This window comes from Plectropomus leopardus, chromosome 17 (assembly GCF_026936395.1).
Source record: "Plectropomus leopardus strain MGB_pleo_1.0 chromosome 17, ASM2693639v1, whole genome shotgun sequence".
Lineage (NCBI taxonomy): Eukaryota > Metazoa > Chordata > Actinopteri > Perciformes > Serranidae > Plectropomus > Plectropomus leopardus.
The window spans coordinates 11,469,708-11,490,552 of record NC_142192.1 but is presented as its reverse complement, the minus strand read 5'-3'; the positions used below and the strand labels follow the sequence as shown (position 1 = coordinate 11,490,552).

The 20,845-nt window shown below is 38.0% G+C and overlaps 3 protein-coding genes across 3 annotated transcripts; 1 reads left to right on the top strand and 2 right to left on the bottom strand.

Moving 5' to 3' along the window:
- The first annotated feature begins 2,048 nt into the window (after positions 1-2,048).
- uqcrb (ubiquinol-cytochrome c reductase binding protein) lies at positions 2,049-5,061 on the top strand. The gene is made up of 4 exons (XM_042506778.2): positions 2,049-2,171; positions 3,986-4,054; positions 4,247-4,413; positions 4,856-5,061. The coding sequence occupies exons 1-4, from the start codon at positions 2,153-2,155 to the stop codon at positions 4,931-4,933; spliced, it is 333 nt and encodes a 110-aa protein (XP_042362712.1). The 5' UTR covers positions 2,049-2,152; the 3' UTR covers positions 4,934-5,061.
- A 154-nt stretch (positions 5,062-5,215) lies between these two features.
- On the bottom strand, positions 5,216-10,607 carry lrrc14b (leucine rich repeat containing 14B). Its single transcript, XM_042507199.2, has 3 exons — positions 9,830-10,607; positions 8,175-8,803; positions 5,216-7,165 (listed from the first exon to the last, which is right to left on the bottom strand). Exons 1-3 carry the CDS (start codon positions 10,103-10,105, stop codon positions 6,487-6,489), a joined length of 1,584 nt encoding a protein of 527 aa, XP_042363133.2. The 5' UTR covers positions 10,106-10,607; the 3' UTR covers positions 5,216-6,486.
- A 153-nt stretch (positions 10,608-10,760) lies between these two features.
- LOC121958305 (protein naked cuticle homolog 2-like) lies at positions 10,761-20,801 on the bottom strand. Its single transcript, XM_042507200.2, has 9 exons — positions 20,653-20,801; positions 20,544-20,570; positions 20,352-20,425; positions 14,282-14,336; positions 13,234-13,325; positions 12,802-12,912; positions 12,496-12,631; positions 12,256-12,399; positions 10,761-12,154 (listed from the first exon to the last, which is right to left on the bottom strand). Exons 1-9 carry the CDS (start codon positions 20,675-20,677, stop codon positions 11,721-11,723), a joined length of 1,098 nt encoding a protein of 365 aa, XP_042363134.1. The 5' UTR covers positions 20,678-20,801; the 3' UTR covers positions 10,761-11,720.
- Between the last annotated feature and the right edge of the window lie 44 nt (positions 20,802-20,845).

Sequence of the window (20,845 nt, the reverse complement as noted above, 5' to 3'; positions counted from 1 at the left end):
GATAACTAAGTAAAAGTTTACATTGAACAATTCAATGCGAATATTAAATCAGATAAGAACTGCCTGCCAAATTTGTAATGTATTTATCTGTGCGCCCATATGCCAAAATCCTTCCTTTAAACCTGGTCAATTAGATGCGGCGTTTACAATCTGGAGAGAGAGGGGTATCAGAACATTTCTAGACCTTTACATTAACGGCCAGTTTGCTTCCTTTAGGCAATTGAGAACTAAATTCAGCCTTCCAAATTCACATTTTTTTCGGTACCTGCAGGTCAGGCACTACGTTAAGAAAAACCTCACACAGTTTGAGTCCTCACCCACCATTCATCCTTTTCTAGAGAATTTTCAGCTTCCTCCTGATTCCAGGCAACTAATATCTAAATTTGTAAATTGTTTTACTGCTTCAGTTTCTTCAGATCATATTAGGGAAGCCTGGTCACGCGATTTGAACTCAGAGATATCGGCAGAGTTCTGGGAAGAGGCAATGTCTCACTGCTCTATTAATTCTCGTTACAGGTTGATTCAATACAAGGTAATGCATAGACTTCATTATTCAAAAACAAAACTCAACCGCATCTTCCCGTCAGTGTCTTCTGAGTGTGACAAGTGTTTCTCTGCGGAAGGATCATTGGCACACCTTTTCTGGTTCTGCCCCACTCTACACAACTTCTGGACTGCAATCTTTGAATGGCTTTCAAAAGCTTATTCCAGGGATATTCAACCAAACCACGACCTGGCTATCTTCGGCTGCTCTACATGGACTTTCGAGTTGTCGTGTGACATACAGACTGCCCTATATCTATCAATGGTGGTTGCTAAGAAACTTATTCTCCTGACCTGGAAATCTACCAACTCACCCTGCTTTACACATTGGCTCAGAGAGATGATGTCTGTTATTCAGATGGAAAGACTACGTCTGGATAAACCTAATACACGGAAAGGGCTATTTTTGAGAATTTGGGGACCTTTTCTGGCTCGGTGCAACATAACTCCTCCTCCATAGAGACCCTGACTTTCTTGGGCAATTGAACAAGCACAGTATCTTTTCTTTTCTTTTTTATTTCATTTTTAGTCTTGAATTATTAATATTGTGGCATATTATTATTATATTAATATTGTGGCATTTTTCATGTGAGGCTATTTTTCGTTTCCTTATTGTACTGTTCTGTATTGTGTTGTGCTTTGCACTTTGTCTTGTTTGTCAACTGTCATCAGATTGAAAAGTGAAAATAAAATATTAAAAAAAAAAAAAAAATCTGTCCACAAACAGACAGACCAGGCATAAGTGTCACCAGACTGCTTAAGTGTCTACAGGACTACATTTTGACATGATGACTACACACAGACTCTAAAACCATATTAGCCCTGCTTTCAGTAGGCCTATCAGACATTCAACTTTGTTGTAATTATTAAACTGGTTTATAAGGTTTTAAATGCACAGCTTTTATTTGTAACGAGGTATTTAAACATTTTTGTATTGCTACATTTACTTAAGAATCTGTACTCTTAAGAATCTGTGCAACCATTTTACTCAAAATTGTTTCTTAATTTTATAGATTTTTATTGCTCTAAATGTCGCCAAATAAGCTGTAAACCAGTGATACTTAACTTACAGCTCATAAGCCAAATCTGAACTCCATAAGGGAGCCAAGCAGCTCCCTCAAACCATTTCGTAAATCACAGTAAAAATAAAGTGATTCACACTAGGAATTATTTTTGTATATATGAAGTTACAGAGTGCATAAAACAGCATCAAAATAAAGCCCCTAGTGTCCTTACATCCTAAAAATGATCTAAAATCCTAAAAATGTTCAAAAGTTCTAGAAATTTCCTATTATCACAGAAATGTCCTAAAATCCTCAAAAAGTCCTAAAATGTTAGAAATGTCCTTTAGTTCTTAAAACGTCTTTAAATCCTAAAAATGTCCCTAAATTCTAGAAGCATGTATGAGACTGCTGCCTCTGGCCCCTGGTCTCCTGCTATTTGGCAAAAGTGGCCCTTAAGTAAAGCAGCTTCAGTATCCCTGCTGTAAACAGACACATAACCCTTCTATAGGGCTGTGTATTGTAAACACGTGACCTTTGCGAAATGGCCAAATGACCTGAATGCGTCTTACCCATAAGCCACCGCGTTCGTTCTCAGTGGTAAAAAAATGGCGTCGAGGACACCAGGTAAACGAACATCGCTCCTTACATACATTTTTATTCGCAAATTAACACGCTCAGGATCGGGTAATACTCATATGGCGTGACTTGTGTTATACTGTAACACATGATATTGTGTTGTGTTCATTTTGCCTGACTGAATATGTCTGTTGGCGCATTTGACTTGTGTGTGTCCTTTAGTGTCCCCGTGCTAACACAAGCTAAGGGTGCTAAAGGTATCTTAGCGCTAAGTTAGCCACTGGCGCTAATCACAGTAAAATATGTCTGTAGTACATCTAGACCCTCGTTCTTCTGTCTCTTTTTTTGATTAAAAGTTACTAAATATGATACTATACAGCTGTTCTCGCTTTCAGCTGTGGTTTGATGCGTTGTTATAACACGTTAGCCAGTGTTAGCTCCTTAGCATGATAGCCACTGTTGTGTCATATGTTGTTATATGGGCGTAGGTTGGCAGATTATCTAATGACTGTCATAAACGACTGAATTTTCTTATCTGAAAGTTCAGTTTTAAAATAGTTGTAAATCACAGGAGAGGCACATTATTTAATATAAAGCTTCAGATTAGCCTGTGCAGATTGGCCTGCAAAGTAAAAGTTACTACTGAGTACAAAAATAATTAAAATGGAAAACAAATAATAAAAGACATACATAAATTCATTCAGATTAATACACATGTGAGTGTCACTGCTTTTGTTGTCACAATAATCATCATTGTAGGCGAAAAAAAGCAAAAGGTGGCACTGTTAATCACAGGCCATATCCCAGTTAATTAAAAGGCCAAATTCTGATGGAAAGGAAAAGATCTCTCATATCCATCTGTGTCACCTCTCGGGAGATTAAACCTCGGCTTTGAGGAAAGCAAATTAAATTCACTATGTAGAGGATTCTGGGAGTACAGTAAGTGATCTGTGCTTTCAGTGTGGTTCTGACGTTGAGCAGGTGGCAAAGATTATTTTAATATATAGCAGTAACTTAACTGCACACACTGAAACTTTCTATTAACTGGTTTTTAGTTTTCACATTGAGTAACCAAATCAGCAGATCATAGCGAATGTTAAAACTGACTCAATAATAGAAAAAAATAACACTTTCAACTTGGGGTGCAGCACTGTAGCTATTTCAAGGTATACAATAGTATGAACATTGACAGTTATACTGAATATATTGGCTTATTTACAGTTTCAAAAAAGTGCAACTGGACAGAATCTCACCTTCATTTTAGTGACTTTGAAAGGGAGACTTACATGAGCATTAAAAAACAAGCTTTAATAACAGTAATAAAATGTATGATCAGCCAAAAGAAACCCCTTCAGTTTACATCCCTTAAAGGATCATTCTGACAGATAGCAACAGTGATTCTGTGATACTATGAAATCATGATAATGGCTAAGATGTGTGTCATACCTTTAAAATCCGATAGTGTGGCAACCCTAATGTAGAGGATGCTGGGCGTCCAACAAGATGACCTGAGCTTTTTGTGTGGCTCTCACTTGATACTGTGGCAAAGATCATAGCAAATTGAACTGAAACAAATTAAAAAACTGACTAAAACAGTATTGAGCATTTCTAACTAGTATTGAGACTTTTCAACATGGATTCATTTGAACTGAAGCAGTAATAACAAAGCATCACTGTTGGAATCAAACTCCTGTCCCCGCACATTTGAGATATGTGTGTGTGTGTGTGTGTGTGTGTGTGTGTGTGTGTGCGCGTGTGTGCGTGTGCGTGCATGTATATATATATATATATATAGTGCTCTTTTTTAAGTTTCTACTGTCTGACTGATCTTGTCTGTGTGTCTTCCTTGTTAACGTTCACAGTAGCAACAGGCAGGCTCCTGCTTGGGCTGCGCAAATGGTATTACAACATGAGTGGCTTCAACAAAATTGGTAAGCCCAACTATGTTAATCAAAATTTTTTTTTAGTATTAAACTGTACAGTGTCACTTGTTTGAAGTTACAGTAAGCTAAGACTTCCCATGAAAAGTCTAGGACGAGATGTCATTTTCTGGGATAAATATGAGCTATTGTGTCATTGAATTTCCATTTAGCATCCTCAGCATTGCATGTTTTCTCTGACAGGTTTAATGCGTGATGACACAATCTATGAGGACGCAGACGTGAAAGAGGCGCTGAGGAGACTTCCAGAGGCCCAGTACAATGAAAGGATGTTCAGGATCAAGAGAGCTCTGGATCTCTCCATGAAGCAGCAGATCCTCCCTAAAGAACATTGGACGAAATATGATGAGGTACATTTAACTAATCAAATAGGTTTATGTCAGGGTGGAGATAAAGGTTAATGCACAGACATTATATTATACTGCATTGATCCTCTATCAGTTGGCATGTAGATATTTGAAGTAGCATTTTCTTGAAATAATTTCACACCAAACGCTTAGTTCAAACTGATTTACCTGCTAAATAAATTTGCAGCCAGATGGAAAAAATAATGAATTCTCAGTGTAAAGTATTAAACTGTTGTCATAATGTGAAAATTAAACATTTTAAGTGGTGGTAATCAGAAAAAGAACAATAAATTACAGATTTTTGAGGATCTTTGATCACAGCAACTTCCACCTCTACCAATGTGAAGTTGCAAAACTATTAGAGCTAAAACGATTTGAGTTGTGATATTTATGTCTTGATTTTATTTGTTAACCTCATATTTGTCTTTGTATCTTTTCCCTTCAGGACGTCCATTACTTAACACCATATCTGGAGGAGGTGATTCGTGAGAGGAAAGAAAGGGAGGAGTGGATGAAGAAATAGATGGTTTCCTGGTCAGAGGTGTTAATCCTCAGTCTTCAGTTGGTGAATGGTTGTCCCCTGGTGTAATATTTAAAATGAAATCTTACCTATATAAAACAGTGCTCATTAAAAAAATGTACATTTTGAAAGATGTTGAAGGTCACTTTTTTATGTAATGGATTGTAGGCAGTTTGATATATTATTATGACAAACAGTTGCAGTTATACTCGCTGAATTTGGATCAGTCCAATGTAGCAAATAAGTGCTCTTTATGTTCACAAATCCAGTTATATACATACTTTAAACCAAAATATAGACACAAGAACATATACAACATATTCACGTAAGAAAATATCTTTAGCAAACTCTAAGTAGCTACCATAACCACGAGTGCAGCTACATCTACCTGCACTGCACATCTTTTTTCCTTCAGACTGTAGGAAACACTAGAAAATGAACAGTCATCCTCTATTGAGACAATGCTGTATCAGGAATGGAAGTCCTGTATATCCCATTTGTGCCAAAAGAGTTAATTTCGTATGAAAAGGACAAATGCCACTGTTTCTTCTGATGGGTCTAAAGTCTTAAAATCTAATACTGACATACTTTGGGCAAGTATTTGACATCAAAACTTTTTTTGATCATATGAAAAATCATATTTTTATTTATATTCAAAGCCAGGATTAAAAAAAAAAGAAAAGAAAAAAGCTAATCTTTTTATTAAATGTCTTCCATATGAATATATATTTTTTTTAACATGGGACTACCATTTTTGTCCTTAATATATAATGACATGTATACAAGAAAACAGTAGTTCTATCTGTTCAAATACTAAGTATAGCATGACAAAACAGTGGGACCGATTCTATTTTTTCCAGAGATATGTAATGGTAAACCCAAAGAGCACTTTGGCCAAATTCAAATTTTCACTTGCTAGCACAAATAGGATGTTAAACTATATCCAAACAAATCTGGTTTACTCGATCTAATTTCACAGATTGTGACTTCACTCATGCGTAGAACAATGATGACAGTTTTCTAGCTGTCTATGCTAGCTAAAATAGTTATCAAAATTAGTCTTTCCTAAGAAAATGGCCTTGAAAAGAAAGTAATTCTCAACAAATAAATATTTCTATAACTTTTGGAGATTCAGGTTGCTTAGGGTTGGGCAATACAGGCAAAATCAGTCTTTTTGATAAAATACCCAGACTTTGATATTAATATTGTGACAGTTTTGTAGGGCTGACTATTGGTGCTTTCTTAATTTTATGCAATGAGATTATTGTTAAACAATCATGAGTTGTGTATATACAATGACAAAGTGGGAAAAGACAAATAATAAAAGAACTAGAGCAGTCTGGTAAGTTTGGAAAATGACTTAACTTTACTCAAATGCGTCCTACAAAACCAGGACAAAACAACACTTGCAATATTGCAATATCCAAAATCTAAGATTTCTAGTCTTAATCACGATATTAACATGATATCAAAATATTGCCCAGCCCTAGGTCTGCTTAAGTTCATGACTGTTTTCTGTTAGTCCATTTTCTTAACCCCTTCACAGGAAAAACCCATTAATTCTCCTTCTGAGCTTGTGATCTCCTGTTGTCCACCTCAGTTATGCTGCCTATAAAATTCCCAATGACGCTGTTAAAAGATTTTAATATGGACACTCCCAGCTCGTTGCTGGTTTCATTAATGTCTGGGTCATAGGCCCCCATGACTGGTGTGCACACCTCCACACTCCCTCTACCAGCTCCCTCCAGGATCCCCATCAGCTGACCTCTGACCTCCTGAAACAGCTCCCTGTTGTACTGCAGCAGGTCTGAATCACAAAGAGGATACGTGACATCCTCAGAGTAGCACTCGCGGGGAACTGGAACCTCTATGTATTTTAACTTTGGAAAATCCGCAGACAGCGTGGAGAATAACCTCCGCAGGGCTGCAGAGGTCAGAGGGTTTCCCAGCAGTTTGAGCTCCTCCAGCTCCTGAGAGTTGGCCAGAGCGGCAGTGAGGGCGTCCATGTGCTCATCCTTGATGTCACACTCTTCGAGGGTCAGGCTGACCAGTGTTGCTGAGCATCGGCAGAGCAGTTTGTGGAAACAGGTGGAGAAAGAGCCAAAGATATCGTGTCCGCTGATGTCCAGGCGGACCAGAAACTCACAGTGGAGGCTGTTGGACAGGTACGTCATGTCCAAGCGGTTCAAGCCACAATTGGCCAACTCCAAGCACTGCAGTGGAGTGTTGAGAGGACTGGGTAAAGAAAATAAGTAAAAAGAAATAAATTGGTGTCGTGAGAAAGGTAAGCGGTACCAGACATTCCTAATAGAGTTATGGTGGGGCACAAAAGTTTAGGCCCACTTAGGTTAGTGTTTGTCCCTGAGCCTGAACCATGGCAGCACTTGATTAAAAACCCCAATTTCCACTGAAAAACTGGAATTCCTCCACATGCAAGGTGTTCTTAAAGATATGTACATGAGAATGGGACAGATGGATGTACAGATAGACACACAACCCAAGAGCATAATGCCCTCAGCCACAGCTATTGCTGTCGCAAAGGCATTTAAAAATACAAAAATAAAATATTCAAAACACACTTAAGTCAACTACAGTCTTTTCAGTGTGGTAACAGACATTTGAGACATGAACTTGCAAACCTGACCTGATTAAACCTCAGTGATTATAGAGAAACTACAGCGCAGCCCAAATCCAGCAGGTCATGTCATGTCAGACCCAGTGGGATTTGGGCATAGAATCAAAATTCTACTTCCTGTGCCTAAGCAACTTTTGAGCACGGTTTTTAAAGATGAGACACATAGCTTTGTTTGTCTAAGTCCTCATTAAGGATTTTTCGTGTAGGACTGGACTTATAAAATTATAAATAATTCTTTTAAGTACAGTTTTGCACTAGACTGTGATCGACGGGTCTAGTGTTTGTGCTCATGTTCTATTTTCATTTGGACTGAAGTCCATCCAGCAGGTTTTTGGCTAACCTGCAGCTGTGGCCAGGTGCAGCTGTCTGTCCTCAATCTGGCATCTTGTCAGCAATTTTAACAACAAAATACCTCTCACCGCTTGATAAGAGCCTTAAAGCTGGAATGTGCTGCGGCCCTGGTTAAAGGTGATTATTGTGAGCTATATTAAAGCTCTTGATGCTGCAAAGTGCATGTGAGGCAGACATAAGAGCCGTCCATCTCATTCACATAACAAACAAGGACACCTTGTGGTCCATCTTCATCCCTCCATATGTCCACTTACTCACCTAAGCAGTCTGCGAAGGTGTCCAGTCAGAGTGGAGAAACCAACACAGAGCTCAGTCAGGCTGCTCAGTTGTGCGAGCAGGTTGCCGATGATGGACATCACATCTTCATCACCAGAACCCAACCTCCTAACATCCAGCGTCCCAGCCGGCAGGGTCAAAGACTGTAATTTGGGGAATTCCACCTTGGACAGCAGCACCTCCAAGTGTGTGGCCTCCAGGGGAACATTGTGGACCACCTCCAGCTTTGAGATGCACTCAGGCTCTGCCAGGCGAAGAACATAAAACAGCTGCTTTAGAGTGAGGGAATCAGCCCGGAAACTCACAAAACGAGGCTTCAGCGGACAGTAGCGGAGGAGGAGGAAGGCCTGAGCCACCAGCTCGTAATTGCGGCCTGTGACGAAGCCATTGAGACGGACATCAATAGATGTTTCAAAGGCAAATCGGGACACGTCGCTGGCTTGCATGGCCACCATGGTCTCATAGCACATTTGGGTCAGGAGCTGGGTTCTCGCCCAACGACCCAAGGTGGACTGGCAGGGGCAGGCCTGGTGCTCGATGTCCCTCAGGGCAGTCAAGTCCACCACATGCAGGCTCTTAGCGTAGGTTCTCGGAGGTGACAGAACATAATCCTAAAGAAAACGAGGAAAAAAATCATTGTCAGATCTTTCACAGTGACTATCTAGTCAACCTATGATCACTGTAACAAGGTTCCCACACATTTCTATCAATGAAAACTTTTACACAACTTTTTATGTAATATCTTACTCCATTTTAATGACTTTTAAGTTGTTTAAAAATGGATAGGCCTATATAGCAATATAGCAATACATAATTAAAACTTATTTCTTGTTGGACGTTTTTTTTATGGAAATATCTCATAAATGTTCGGTCAAACGGAGTAGAATTAGATTTGGAATTAGTAATACCATGTTAGATGTGTTTTGGGATTTTAGTTAACATAATTTGAAACCATAGACAAAATGTATATTCATGTTTTTTCTTCCTCCAGTTTTTCTTACTTCGTACGTTTTCCTGGGATTTCATGACTGTGGGAACTCTCTTGTAAGCCAATAAGTCAAAATCAGGTGTCTTTAAGCCAATTAGGCCACAGAGGCCAAGAACTAAAACACAAGCATGAAATAAATGTAATGAGGCATATTATACTCCATGCTAAACATGGGACAATTTGAAAATGTTTATGTCTAGGTTATCCTGGCTAAAGTAATTGTGATTCACAATATTCTGATAATAATCAGAATAATAATAAAACTTTTAAAGTGGCACTAAAACATACTGGAATTACTCTAGCTTACTTAAAAAAAACCAAACAAATAACAACAAGCAAATATTCAAAAGAAACATTTGTTAAGTCACCATAAATGGCTTGCCATTTTTTCATATGAATGCCTGATCTTCTTGCAGTTGCAGTTATGGTGTTTTTCTGTTTTGTTTTTTTTTAAGTTGGTGCGTATGCAGCCTGTTGGTGCAGATTTTCTGTTATTTTTGGTTGCTCAGCAGTGTTTTTAAGTGCTGCTGGACTTGATATTCACAATTATTCTAATAATGGAAAATCACAGTGATCAATGATGTTTTTCTATCGCGATCCATGATAAAATTGTATACAGTCTCATCCCATTCCAAAACCATCCAAATACCTTTAAGCCAGTCAGAATCGCCTGCAGACACAGCCGACAGGTGCGGGAGGTGAGGTCCACCTGACAGTCGACTGTCACTCCCAGGAGTCTTTGCAGATCAAGCACAGGAAGAGGCCATGCCTTGACCAAAGCATGCAGCACGTCAGCCTGCTCATGCAGGTAGCAGGCCTTAAAGAGAGGTGGGTAAAGATTAAAAGACAAGCAGTTGAGGTTCTCCAGAGCATTCGGGCCACTGTGAATGAAGCCCTCTGCAGCCAGGAATCGCAGTGACTTCATATTTCTGTTTTTGTTTTTCTACCAGCAGGTCTGTGAGTTGTTGATAGGAGCTGCAGTCGAACAGCTCTGCGTGTCAGTGTTTGGCCTCCTCTGTTGTTGCTGCTTTGTTGATTTCCTCTGTTGCTGTCTGTCTGCGTGTTGTGTATTTGTCCAGGACCACACTTGCTGTGGTGAGGCATAGGGGTCTCATGGTAGGTAACACTAGGCTGGAGGTTATTAATAGAAACAGCTGTCTCACGTCCTTCGTCGGGGCAGTGTCTATTTGCAACTTTTGCCAGAGAGAGATAAGTAGAAATGACATCTAAATGCCGCTGGAAAACTATTCATAACACCTCTTTGTGAGGCCTACGCTACTCAAACGAGCTGCCAAGACCCAAGAAAACAATGTTGTGAGAGCAGAAATAGAACAGAAAACAGGAACAAACAGATCTGTAATACAGACACAACATCAGTTTGTAAAGTTTGATGCATTTGAGAGGGCAGCTTATGATAAGGTGCTTTTTTTTGTTTGTATGTTTTTACTTTTTCTGCCTCATTAAAGGGCTTTTCCACTATTGATTTCTCCTGATATGAACATTGGTGTAGATGCAAAACATCTAAAACAACCTGATATTAACTGTCAGTGTGAAAGACATGCAAATTAAATTGCAAACAGTTGTTGTTTTAACATTTTATAGTTTTAATGTTAAAGTTTTTCATCACAGAAAATTTTGTTTGCCCAATCCCAGATGATCTCTCTCAAAATAGTAACTGAGAAATTATTCATTGTCATTAAAGGTCCAGTGTGTGGGATTAGGGTGGATATATTGGCAGAAATGGAATATATAAATAATACAATACGCATGTTTTATTTAGTTTATAATCACCTGAAAATAAGGATTTTTGTCATGTTGAATTGAGCTGTTTATATCTACATTGAGAGTAGGTCATTGTCTCCTTATAGGGTTGAAAAAAGAAAAAATTAAAAAATGTAATGATTTTTTAAAATGTGGAACGGCTTTCTTACTTTCCCCAACATTTTTACCGATTTAAATCACCAGATGCGTTTGTTTGGAAAGGAAGAGACCTCTGCAGATAATTTGACTCCTAGTAAAACCCTCCTAAACAATGTGCACTGAATGAATTCTTACCAGGAGAAGTTTTAGCTGGTTGCAATCTGCAATCACACACTGGACCTTTAATACACATAGTTGGCCAGGGAGCAAATACTAACTATGTCAAAAATAATAGCTTTTCAGTAAAAACATTCTATATATTCATATCTACATTATTTGACTGTATTCACACTATATGTATCTCTTCAATCTCGTATCAATATGTATCTCTTTTAAATAATTTTAAAGCAAGTGGGAATCTACCTGAGAGGAACCTGTCAATCCGAACGGCTATAAAAACAGCATTCAGTAAACATTGTACTGGCCTTTCTGGGTTAGTTGAGGTCATCTTTAAGGGTTCGATTACATTAGATAACAGTGCTTTAGCCTGATTCCACCACACTATTAAAATCACAAGATGATTCAAAGACCTGCTGAGTTTAACCTCCAAAACGACCACATTTCAAGTCACCTGTCTACACCAGCTCTTCTCACCAGTCTCACATGTGTTCAAAATGCTTTTATGAAGGGTGGTAGTGATGGTGATGATGATGATGATGCTCATGGTGATGGTGGTGATCATGTCTCTGGGCTGGAGAGGAGGGCAGAAGGTTTGGAAATATGTCCCTATCTCCTCCCAGTGTGGGTCTAAGGTGTGAGGCGGTGTCTTGTACCCTGGAGCGAAGCCTCTTGCTGTGAGTGCGCTGCAGGAGGACGCTGTGTGCTGCTGGCTGAGACTGGGAGGGATGACACCATGACACAGGGTGATGACCATGTAACCTGCAGGACTTTCCCTCTCCTCCGTTCCTGTCTTTATCCAGTGACACAGCCTTGCTCTTTTGAGGGACAGAGAGTCCTCTGGGAGTTCTGGGAGATATGCAGTTCTCTCTGATCACCACATGGTGCTGCTTCAGAGCAGAGTGAGCATCCTGACCGGGCTCCTGAGAGGGAGATTCTGGTGGCAAAAAAGAAGAAAAGCAACTTGAAATTTCCAAAGTCAAAAATGTAAAAGTTCATGAAATTAAGTATTTGTGTACCGATATGCTGAAATGATACCTGTATTGTCGAACTTGGAGGTATAGTTTTCAATGCCAGCTAGATCCAGGTAGTGGTTTCTGCGCTCTATGTTTTCATCCTCACTATAAAGCCTTCGTATTGATGGTCCCGCCTGCTGAGATGCACTCTGATCCTTCTCTGCTGCTGTTTTTAATAAGACAAGGACATTATCATCACAGCAGTGACTGTGGTTTGGTGTTGTCCTCAATGTTTAGGCTCATGATAAATAGTCATTTTTACCTATTTGTGAGATATTTTCTGGGTCAGCTGATGGAGTTATGACTAGCTTTATCTTCAGGGGTGTGGTGTCATTGTGAGGCTGCTTGACTGATGCTTCAAGAACCTCATACATGGAGTGTATCAGACTGGACATGTCCTGCAGAATACACACACACACACACACACACACACACACACCCACACACACACACACACACACACACACACACACACACACACACACACACACACATACACACACCATGTACCAAGAAAGCTGCTTAGCACAGCATTTTAGTTCAAATAATATGCATGAAAGAAACCTACCTCTTTGGTGACCTTCCCACTGTTGTCAAAGTTATACAGGGTGAAGACCCACTCCTGCTGAGTGTCCTCATCAGGCAACATGTTACACTCTGTGACCCGTGTGTGCACATACTGTCAGGAAAACAGTAAACATTTAACTGGAGTTCTGTAGTTTATTAGGTAGAATTAAAGTTTACAGTAATTTACATGGTGTGTGAGTTGGCTCATGGGGCCTTCAGAATTGGTAAAACCTCAATGTGTGATTAAAATACGTTGCTGATTAGTATCAGCTGCGTGACTTTGCAAAGACGGCCATATCAGAACACATCTCACGGTAATCACTGCTGTAATTATCCAGACACACTACAATCCCTCCCATCTGGTACTTCAAGTTGTTTGGAAAGTTCAAAAATGATTTGCAAATGTTGCAGAAATACAGAGTTACAAACTCACACCAGCATGGCTGCTCCTCTTCTTTGTCTGTTTATGGACCCGAAAGTGCACGCTGTTACCTCCATTAGGTGTCGTCTTTGGTGGCAGGACCACTAAACAACACACCGAGTGTCAGTAGTGGAATGTAACAAGTACATTTACTCAAGTTTTGTATTTAAATATTAATGAGAGGTACTTGTACTTTACTTGAGTATTTTATTTTCATGCTGCTTTATACTATTACTCTCACACTTTTACTACATTTCAGAGGGCGACATTGTACTTTTTACGTCACTTAATGTATCTGAAAGCTTAAGTTATTTTACAAATTAAGATTTTTGCATATAAAACAGTATTTTTCTTTTTTAATTTTTTTTTTTTGAGTTTTGGGGGGTGTTATTCTTAATTTGTTTATAATTTTGAGTTTTGGTTATTTTTTCTGTTTTTTAAAAAAAAATAATTTAGATTTTTTGGCATGTGTTTTTATATTTTCTTTTTAATTTTGAAGCTTGGGGTGTTTTTTTTTTATTATTTTGGAATGTTCTTTTCTGGAAGAATTTTCTGCATTGTGTACTTTTACTTTCAATATTTTAAGTACTGTTTATTAGCTTTTTGCAGCTTTTTGCAGTACAATTTTCAATGTAGACACGTTATTTTCACTGGGTGGTATTAGTACTTTTACTTAAGTAAAGGGTCTGAATACTTCTTTCACCGCTGCAGAGCGTTATCAGGTTGACTGACAGAGAGTGACTTTAATTTTGTGTTAACAAACTGTGCCTTCGTAATTAATGTATTCTTATGAGTTCTGTTTTCAGTAAATGTTTAGCAGCAGAGAGGAAACTGAAAGCTGTACATCCTAAGGTCAAAGATTTCCCACACAAAAACACAACAGATGTGTTAAATTTCTCTTGTTCCTTCTCACCAGGTAAAGAAGGGGGCTAAACTATTAAAGCTCATGAATCAAAACTCTCTGATGATGCACAATAATCTTTTATAATATATAGGTAGTGAGCAATGTCAATACGAGGCGTGTGCAAGTCACACAGCAATGGTGTCCTTCTCTACTCACCTTGAAGGTTGCAGTTACGGTCAGACTTGCTTCCTCTCAATTCTACGTACAAGTTCTATAAAAAAAAGACAGAGTGACTCATCAGAGAGCAGACTTGTAAGAGAGAAAGAGGGAAAAAAGAGAGGAAGCAATTAAGTATTTTCCATGTCCCATGAGTGCAGGGGTTGAGCTCCAGATGTAAGCAACGCTGAACAATCCTTGAACATCTGTGGGGTTTGTGACTTAAAAAACGTAATAGCAAAAATAGCAAAATTATTATATTTATAATAATTATTATTACATATTTAAAAATATGTTACAGAATTATTAAGTCTTCTTTCTTTTTCCTTATTGTGTTTTAAAAACTAATTTTCAGTTAATTTTATTATACTTTTTTTAAAATTTTTTTTTTACTGATTTCTTGCTATTTTTCCGGTAATTTCTTCTTTCATTTCTCATTGCCTTCTTCCCATGTTTTTGAAAGAAACCAAGCAAAATTGCCCAGGTCTCAAAGGGTTAAAAGAAAATGTAAATGGGAGGCTGTGATGGAGCTAAACAAGGCGGTTCAAACATTTCCTAGCTGGCTCCCCTCTTTAAACTGTTGACATCTTGACCTTTTCTTCCCCGTCACATGTAACTGACGTGTGCCTGGAGTTTCATATGACCATTAAATGTCAAATCCTAAAGCCAGATTTACAAGAGACAATATATATTTGTTTTGTAGGTTATTTTAAGAAATTTGCTGGGTTTTGTTTGTTTCATTTTCTTGTTTTGTGTTATTTATTCATGTTTAACCTGTTTTATTCTGTAGGTTTACACATCTTCTTTCATGTCTGGTTTTCCTAACTGCCTTAATCAGTGTCTGCTTCTCCCTGATTTGTTTCACTTGTCCCTCATTAACCCTGCTGTCCCCTGTCCCTTGTTACCTTTCTGCTCTGCTTGTGCTTTATTTCTTTCCAGCCAGATCCTTTTTTCTACTTTGTTTTCTAATCAATAAAGCTTGCTTGTGTTCTGCATTTAATCCTTTTTGAACCTAGAAACATGACATAAGTCCAACCACTATTTTCTTTGTATTTTATGCGCAGAGGGAACTTCTCATGGCAGAGAAACTTGTACTTGTGACAGCATGAAATATAGGCTAAATACTGTATTAATGCGTTAATAGTTCCTACATTAAACTGCTCACAACAAGGTCTGTGCATTATCTCAAGTGAACAGATCATGGTTTCTGGAAAATTACATTTCTGTTAAGTTTTTCAAATGTATTTTTTTGGCGCTTTGAGCACCACAAGCCGAGTTGGAGAGAAGTTACACATCTCTACGATAGATATCTCGGCAACTCACACCAAAACAATCTAGACTCATAAACAGAACTACAGGTAAGAGAAAAAAATGTATTTGGGGGTGAACTGTCCCTTTAACATTCATATCTGTGACTGTGATTAAAAAAAAGACATCTGATCATCTATGCTCCAGAGCAAAAGAAAACTGAAGGCACCAGCAGACTTCTCTTATCTCTCCACACGATGATCCATCACTCATGTCACACTGATGCTCCAGCAGATGCAGATGAGCAACAAAAGGAGAGATAAGATGAGCGAACAAACACACCCACATGCACAACACAGCTATATCTCCCCACACCCTCCTCTCTCCGCCCGCCACGCTCTGCCTGCTGTGAAGCTTTGATGGTTCGATTTCAAGAGAAAGAGGGTGGGAAGTGGAAGAGATGGTGCAGGTAGCAGAAAGGTGGTAGAATCCTGTAATCTGCTGTACTCCCTCATTATAAGTCACCCATCCATGCATCCATCCCAATATCACAAAGTTTCAAGTGTTGGCAGGAACAGTAGCTGCCTTTGTCTCAGCAAGAATGTCTAACAGGCTTTCTGATAACTTGATACCTGGAGAGGAAGCTTAACTGTAGGGGATCCAACACAGAGAGATGACGCTGCGCTGAATTCTGTACGAACTCTCGAACTCTCATATAAATGCCTACAAGCTGCAGGGACTTTGTTTTTATGTGCAGAAACCCAGTTTTTGTCTACACATGTAATACAAAAAGGTATGTCATTTTTAAAGTGTCATTAAAAACGATATGAATGAGACAGTCAGAAGCTCAGGGTAATAATATATATATATATGTGTAATATTATCAGACAACAATAAAACAATAAAGTCTGCGGGGTATTTCTAATAACAAGTGATGTGACTGAACAATATGGGTGTCAAGGGTTGATTTCATCCCTGAATAATCACAAAATAATAACACTCAACCCTTTGAAACCTGGAGCAACAACACTTTCCTTGTGCTGCTTTCAGACGCCTTCCACAAGTACTTAAAGCTTTTGACCGTGAGAAAATGCAATTTCTTTCAAAAACATGGGGGAAATGGGAAATTAGCAACTTGGTGAGATATGTTCCATAGTAGATATAGATTTTTTTTATACTAGGAAAAATGTCTAGGGGAAAAAGAAAAAAGCTAGGGGAAACTATATAATTATTATACTTAAATATTTACAATTATGTTTTGTAATTTTTGATCTTTTCCAGCTCATTTCCTTTTTATTTATTTTTAATTTCTTTTTTAAAAGCTAATTTTTATGTAATTTTCTCTTACATTTTATTAATTTCTTGCTAGTTTTTGGGTCATTTCTTCTTTCGTAGCTCATTGCGCTCTCTTCATGTTTTTGAAAGTTATCAAGCCAATTTGCTAAGGTTTTAAAGCTTTAAATTATTGTGTGTACACTCGAGACAGACAAACACCAGTTTAAATGTTATGAACTGGACTGAAGGGTGGACTCCAGTGCAATCAAAATAACAAGCGGAATAGCAGAAGTCAGAGTAACCACTCCTGTGCAACAGACAATATGAGTTGGACGTGTGAAATAGATTAAAACCCTGCTTGTAATGTTTGTTCTTCGTTGTTATAATATTTACAGAGTGTATGTGAACATTTACACTGTGAGTCACATCCCATGCACACACACATAAAGACACACAATTAATCCACAGATCATAGCAAAGCAAACAAGTGTGTGTGCAGAAAGTGATACTGTCGACACCTGAGCCTTAGTCACTGCTATTTGATGGGTAAATATGCAAATATTCAGTTCATGGGTCTGTGTGTCCTTAATTTTTTTGCTCTGACAGCTGGAGGAACACATTTTATGTTTTACTAGTTATCTTCAAGAATTCATCAAATAAAAAATCTGTACCAGATCTGTACCATCATTAAGTTGTTTATGTGTTAGGGTCTAAATCACAATTTTTATCACGATACATTCTATACATCCTTTGGACAACAACATTAATTGACCGATATCAAAAACTTTGCCACGATACGATTCAATTTGATTCAGAAACCTGAGATCTATACGGGACAATATCAATAAATATCCTCATATTCTTTCTTTTGGTTGCTTTCCATTAGCTGCCTAGAATTAGGCTGTTAGCATTGCATGGATGTTTTTACAGCAGGGGTTCTTGGACTGAAATGGTGACATGCCATGGAGATTTCAAAAACAGAGGCGCATTTTAATTGGATTGTTAATCATTAAATCGATACAAAGACTAAGATTGATGGATCTTTACACCCCTTATATTTATGTTAGCAATTGTTTTTGAGGTGTCCTTTTTTTTAATTATGAGAAACACTGCAGAAAACTCGCCAAATGGAAAGCCATGAACAATACTTCATATGTGCAACATGCAAAAGAAAGTCCATTTTATTATGAAATAATGTATAAATATATATGAAAATATATAGTTATTTTGAAATTATGGGCCCCTTGGTGCAGATATGAAAAACATCCCTTCACCTCTCCTACACAGAGTAAGAAACATACACACGTCATTATGCATCTTTTTGTGATTTGTGTTATAATTTGATGTCTCCTTGTATTAGCTTTGTATTTCTTCGTAATCTGTCATGTGTCTCTTTGACGTAATTTTGTGTCTGTTTTTGTCCCTTTGTGGTTGTTTTGCCCCTTTTGTAGTTAGTTTATGTCTTTGTAAAGTTACTTTGCATTTCTTTGTTGTCTTTTTGTGTCTCTTTGTGGTCATTTTGAGTCTCTTTTTGATCATTACGTGCCAATTTGAATGACATTTTGCAAATATAGGGCCCCTGAGCCAGTGTTTGCTAGACCAGTTCAGTAAACCATCTGCTTGTAAGACTAAAAACTGAAGAAACAATACTTGTCTCACACAATGAAACATATTTGCCGCTCGCAGTTAACAATGGTGTTGTCACAAACTGTCAAAATATATTAGACTGGAAAATCTAATCACAAGAAGCTGTCTGCCATTAACAAGCACAGAAACCACCAGCACAGCTTTTAAAACAACTTGGCAGAGTGGACATCTTTTTCCAAACTGTACAACTTTCCAGAACTTTCATTCAACACTTAATTAACCTTAAAACTGGTGTTGACTCTCACAAATCTCATGACTTCAGCAGTTTAATTAAAAGATCAAATAAGCTGAAGAAAAGTGAAAAAAGCTGCTTGCTGGTTTATTACATCTCATGTTTAAAGAAATTACTGTTCCAACGAGGAACCCTGTGATGTTTGGAAGCACGTGAAACATTTGTGATTCGCCCTAAAAATCTGGTGACACTGAAGAAATCAACGTGTTTATAGTTAATAGGAGCGAACAGCTTTTACAGCCTCCCCTAAATAAAAACATAATGAAGAGGGCAATTTTTCCTCTCAGTATCCAAACGTGACTGCTTCATTAAGGCTAACATGTGATGCCATTTACGCAATCAAACACCCTCCCCACATCTTTTTCCTCTCCCCCCTCTCACAGTCTGTCTGACTGGAGAAGGAAAGCAGTACCAGATGTGGAGACGTATTTTTTTTCAGTCGGGTATAAAGACCTTGCTGTTTTGGAGGGGGCGGCTGTGTTGAACTTCACAGACTTGGAAGTCTCTTTATAGAGATGGAGGAGGGAAAGGGCGGAAGAATAAATATACGACTACCTCCAAACACCTTTTATGTCTCCTGGATATGATGTGAGCAAATACTGTTTATCCCAAAACTGGCTTAACTGAGATTAGGCTGTTGGCACTGCAATAAACCAGTATTGGGAGGCTGGGAATGCCAGTGTTTTTATTGCTTTTTTCCTTTAGTATGGGAACAGACTTTTAAAGGCTTAATATGCAACTCTTGTGCATTTTGGAGAAGATATCGCTCCTGAAATACTTTTGTGTTGTTTGTCATTTTATTAATATGATCTTAGCAAATCACAAATTTGCCTTAAGGGGATTTATATCACACTCTCTACTTTTAGACGCTTGATTCGGTTAAGAAAAGTGTTCCCCAAATCCCCATGTGATGTTTAGTATAGTTTAAATTAACCCTTTAAAACCAGAGCACATTGGCTTGATTTATTCCAAAAAACATGGGAGGGTAAGGAGCGATTCAAAAAATGGCAAGAATTAGTGACTGAAAAAAATTATTGAAAAAACCCAAACACAAATAAACAAAAAAGAAAGGGAAAAAAATCAAGGAAGTGCTAATTTATTTATTTTTTGTTAACATATTTTAAACATGTAATCATAATAATTATAAATATAGCTGTTGTCTGGACATTTTTCTCTCAACATTTTTTCAGCTAATTTTCAGATTTTTTCTTTGTCACCTTTTACTAAGTTTTTTTTTTTTTTTGCAGTTTGCAGGACATTTCTTGCCAAGTTGCTCATTCTGTTTTTTCAGTGTTTTTGAAAGAAGCCAAACCAATATTCTCACGTTTCAGAGGTTAAAATGATTGCAAAAGGCGTCTGCATGAAGCGCAGGATGTTGATGTTAATTACATTATCAACCAGACTATCAATAAAATCTCAGACTTTTGGCTACTATCATATGTTCAGTATTATGTAGTTTCCATCTAAATCTTATCTGGTGAGCCATCAACAACAGACCATTACAGTTTCAAGGGGAAGCATAATAAGCATCACAGGATCTCTGGTTGTGTAATATCTGATGTGGGTGCACATAGAGTTTGTGTGTAGCCTATTATTAGATTTAAATAAAGCATATTACCACGTGATATGAACAAAACAAGCACAACATAATATAAATTAATTTTCTACCTCGGTCAGTTTGGTTTTGTGGATGCTTTCCAGCTCCCTCTGACAGGTCAGTACACTAGAAGCCAAACTACCACCTGCAGAACATGAAAATAAATTTCAACACATTTACAAAAACATGTAAAAAAAAAACCCCACAAACAAACAAACAAACAAAAAAACTACTGTTTACTGTATCTGTTGTCACTGTCCTACCTTCAGGACTCTGTCTACGTTTCGAAGCTGTCCAAAAGAGAAGATAATACAAGTCAAACCCGATCTTACAGAAAAAAAATCTATTAAACCATATAATTCAATATCTCACCAAGTTTGGACTGGAATTTGCCCATAGTCCTGCCTGTTCATTTGATCAAGAATAGTTCATAATGTCCAATCCATGTCATTTGTGACAGAGGAGCACTAGGAGAACATCGCAGAGTTGCGTGCACAGACGGAGTGAAGACAGAGCGAGAAAGTTTGTGTGAGCAATCAAAGAGTATAGCAGCAGAGCGAGAGGC

Coding starts and splice junctions, on each gene's coding strand:
- uqcrb (XM_042506778.2), top strand. Junction 4,055..4,246: donor GAGTGGCTTCAACAAAATTG/GTAAGCCCAACT, acceptor TTTCTCTGACAG/GTTTAATGCGTGATGACACA. Junction 4,414..4,855: donor ATTGGACGAAATATGATGAG/GTACATTTAACT, acceptor TTTTCCCTTCAG/GACGTCCATTACTTAACACC.
- lrrc14b (XM_042507199.2), bottom strand. CDS start 10,105: ATGAAGTCACTGCGATTCCTGGCTGCAGAGGGCTTCATTCACAGTGGC. Junction 8,804..9,829: donor CGATTCTGACTGGCTTAAAG/GTATTTGGATGG, acceptor CGTTTTCTTTAG/GATTATGTTCTGTCACCTCC. Junction 7,166..8,174: donor CACCTTCGCAGACTGCTTAG/GTGAGTAAGTGG, acceptor TTCTTTACCCAG/TCCTCTCAACACTCCACTGC.
- LOC121958305 (XM_042507200.2), bottom strand. CDS start 20,677: ATGGGCAAATTCCAGTCCAAACTTG. Junction 20,426..20,543: donor ACGTAGACAGAGTCCTGAAG/GTAGGACAGTGA, acceptor CATGTTCTGCAG/GTGGTAGTTTGGCTTCTAGT. Junction 12,400..12,495: donor AGAAAATATCTCACAAATAG/GTAAAAATGACT, acceptor TATTAAAAACAG/CAGCAGAGAAGGATCAGAGT.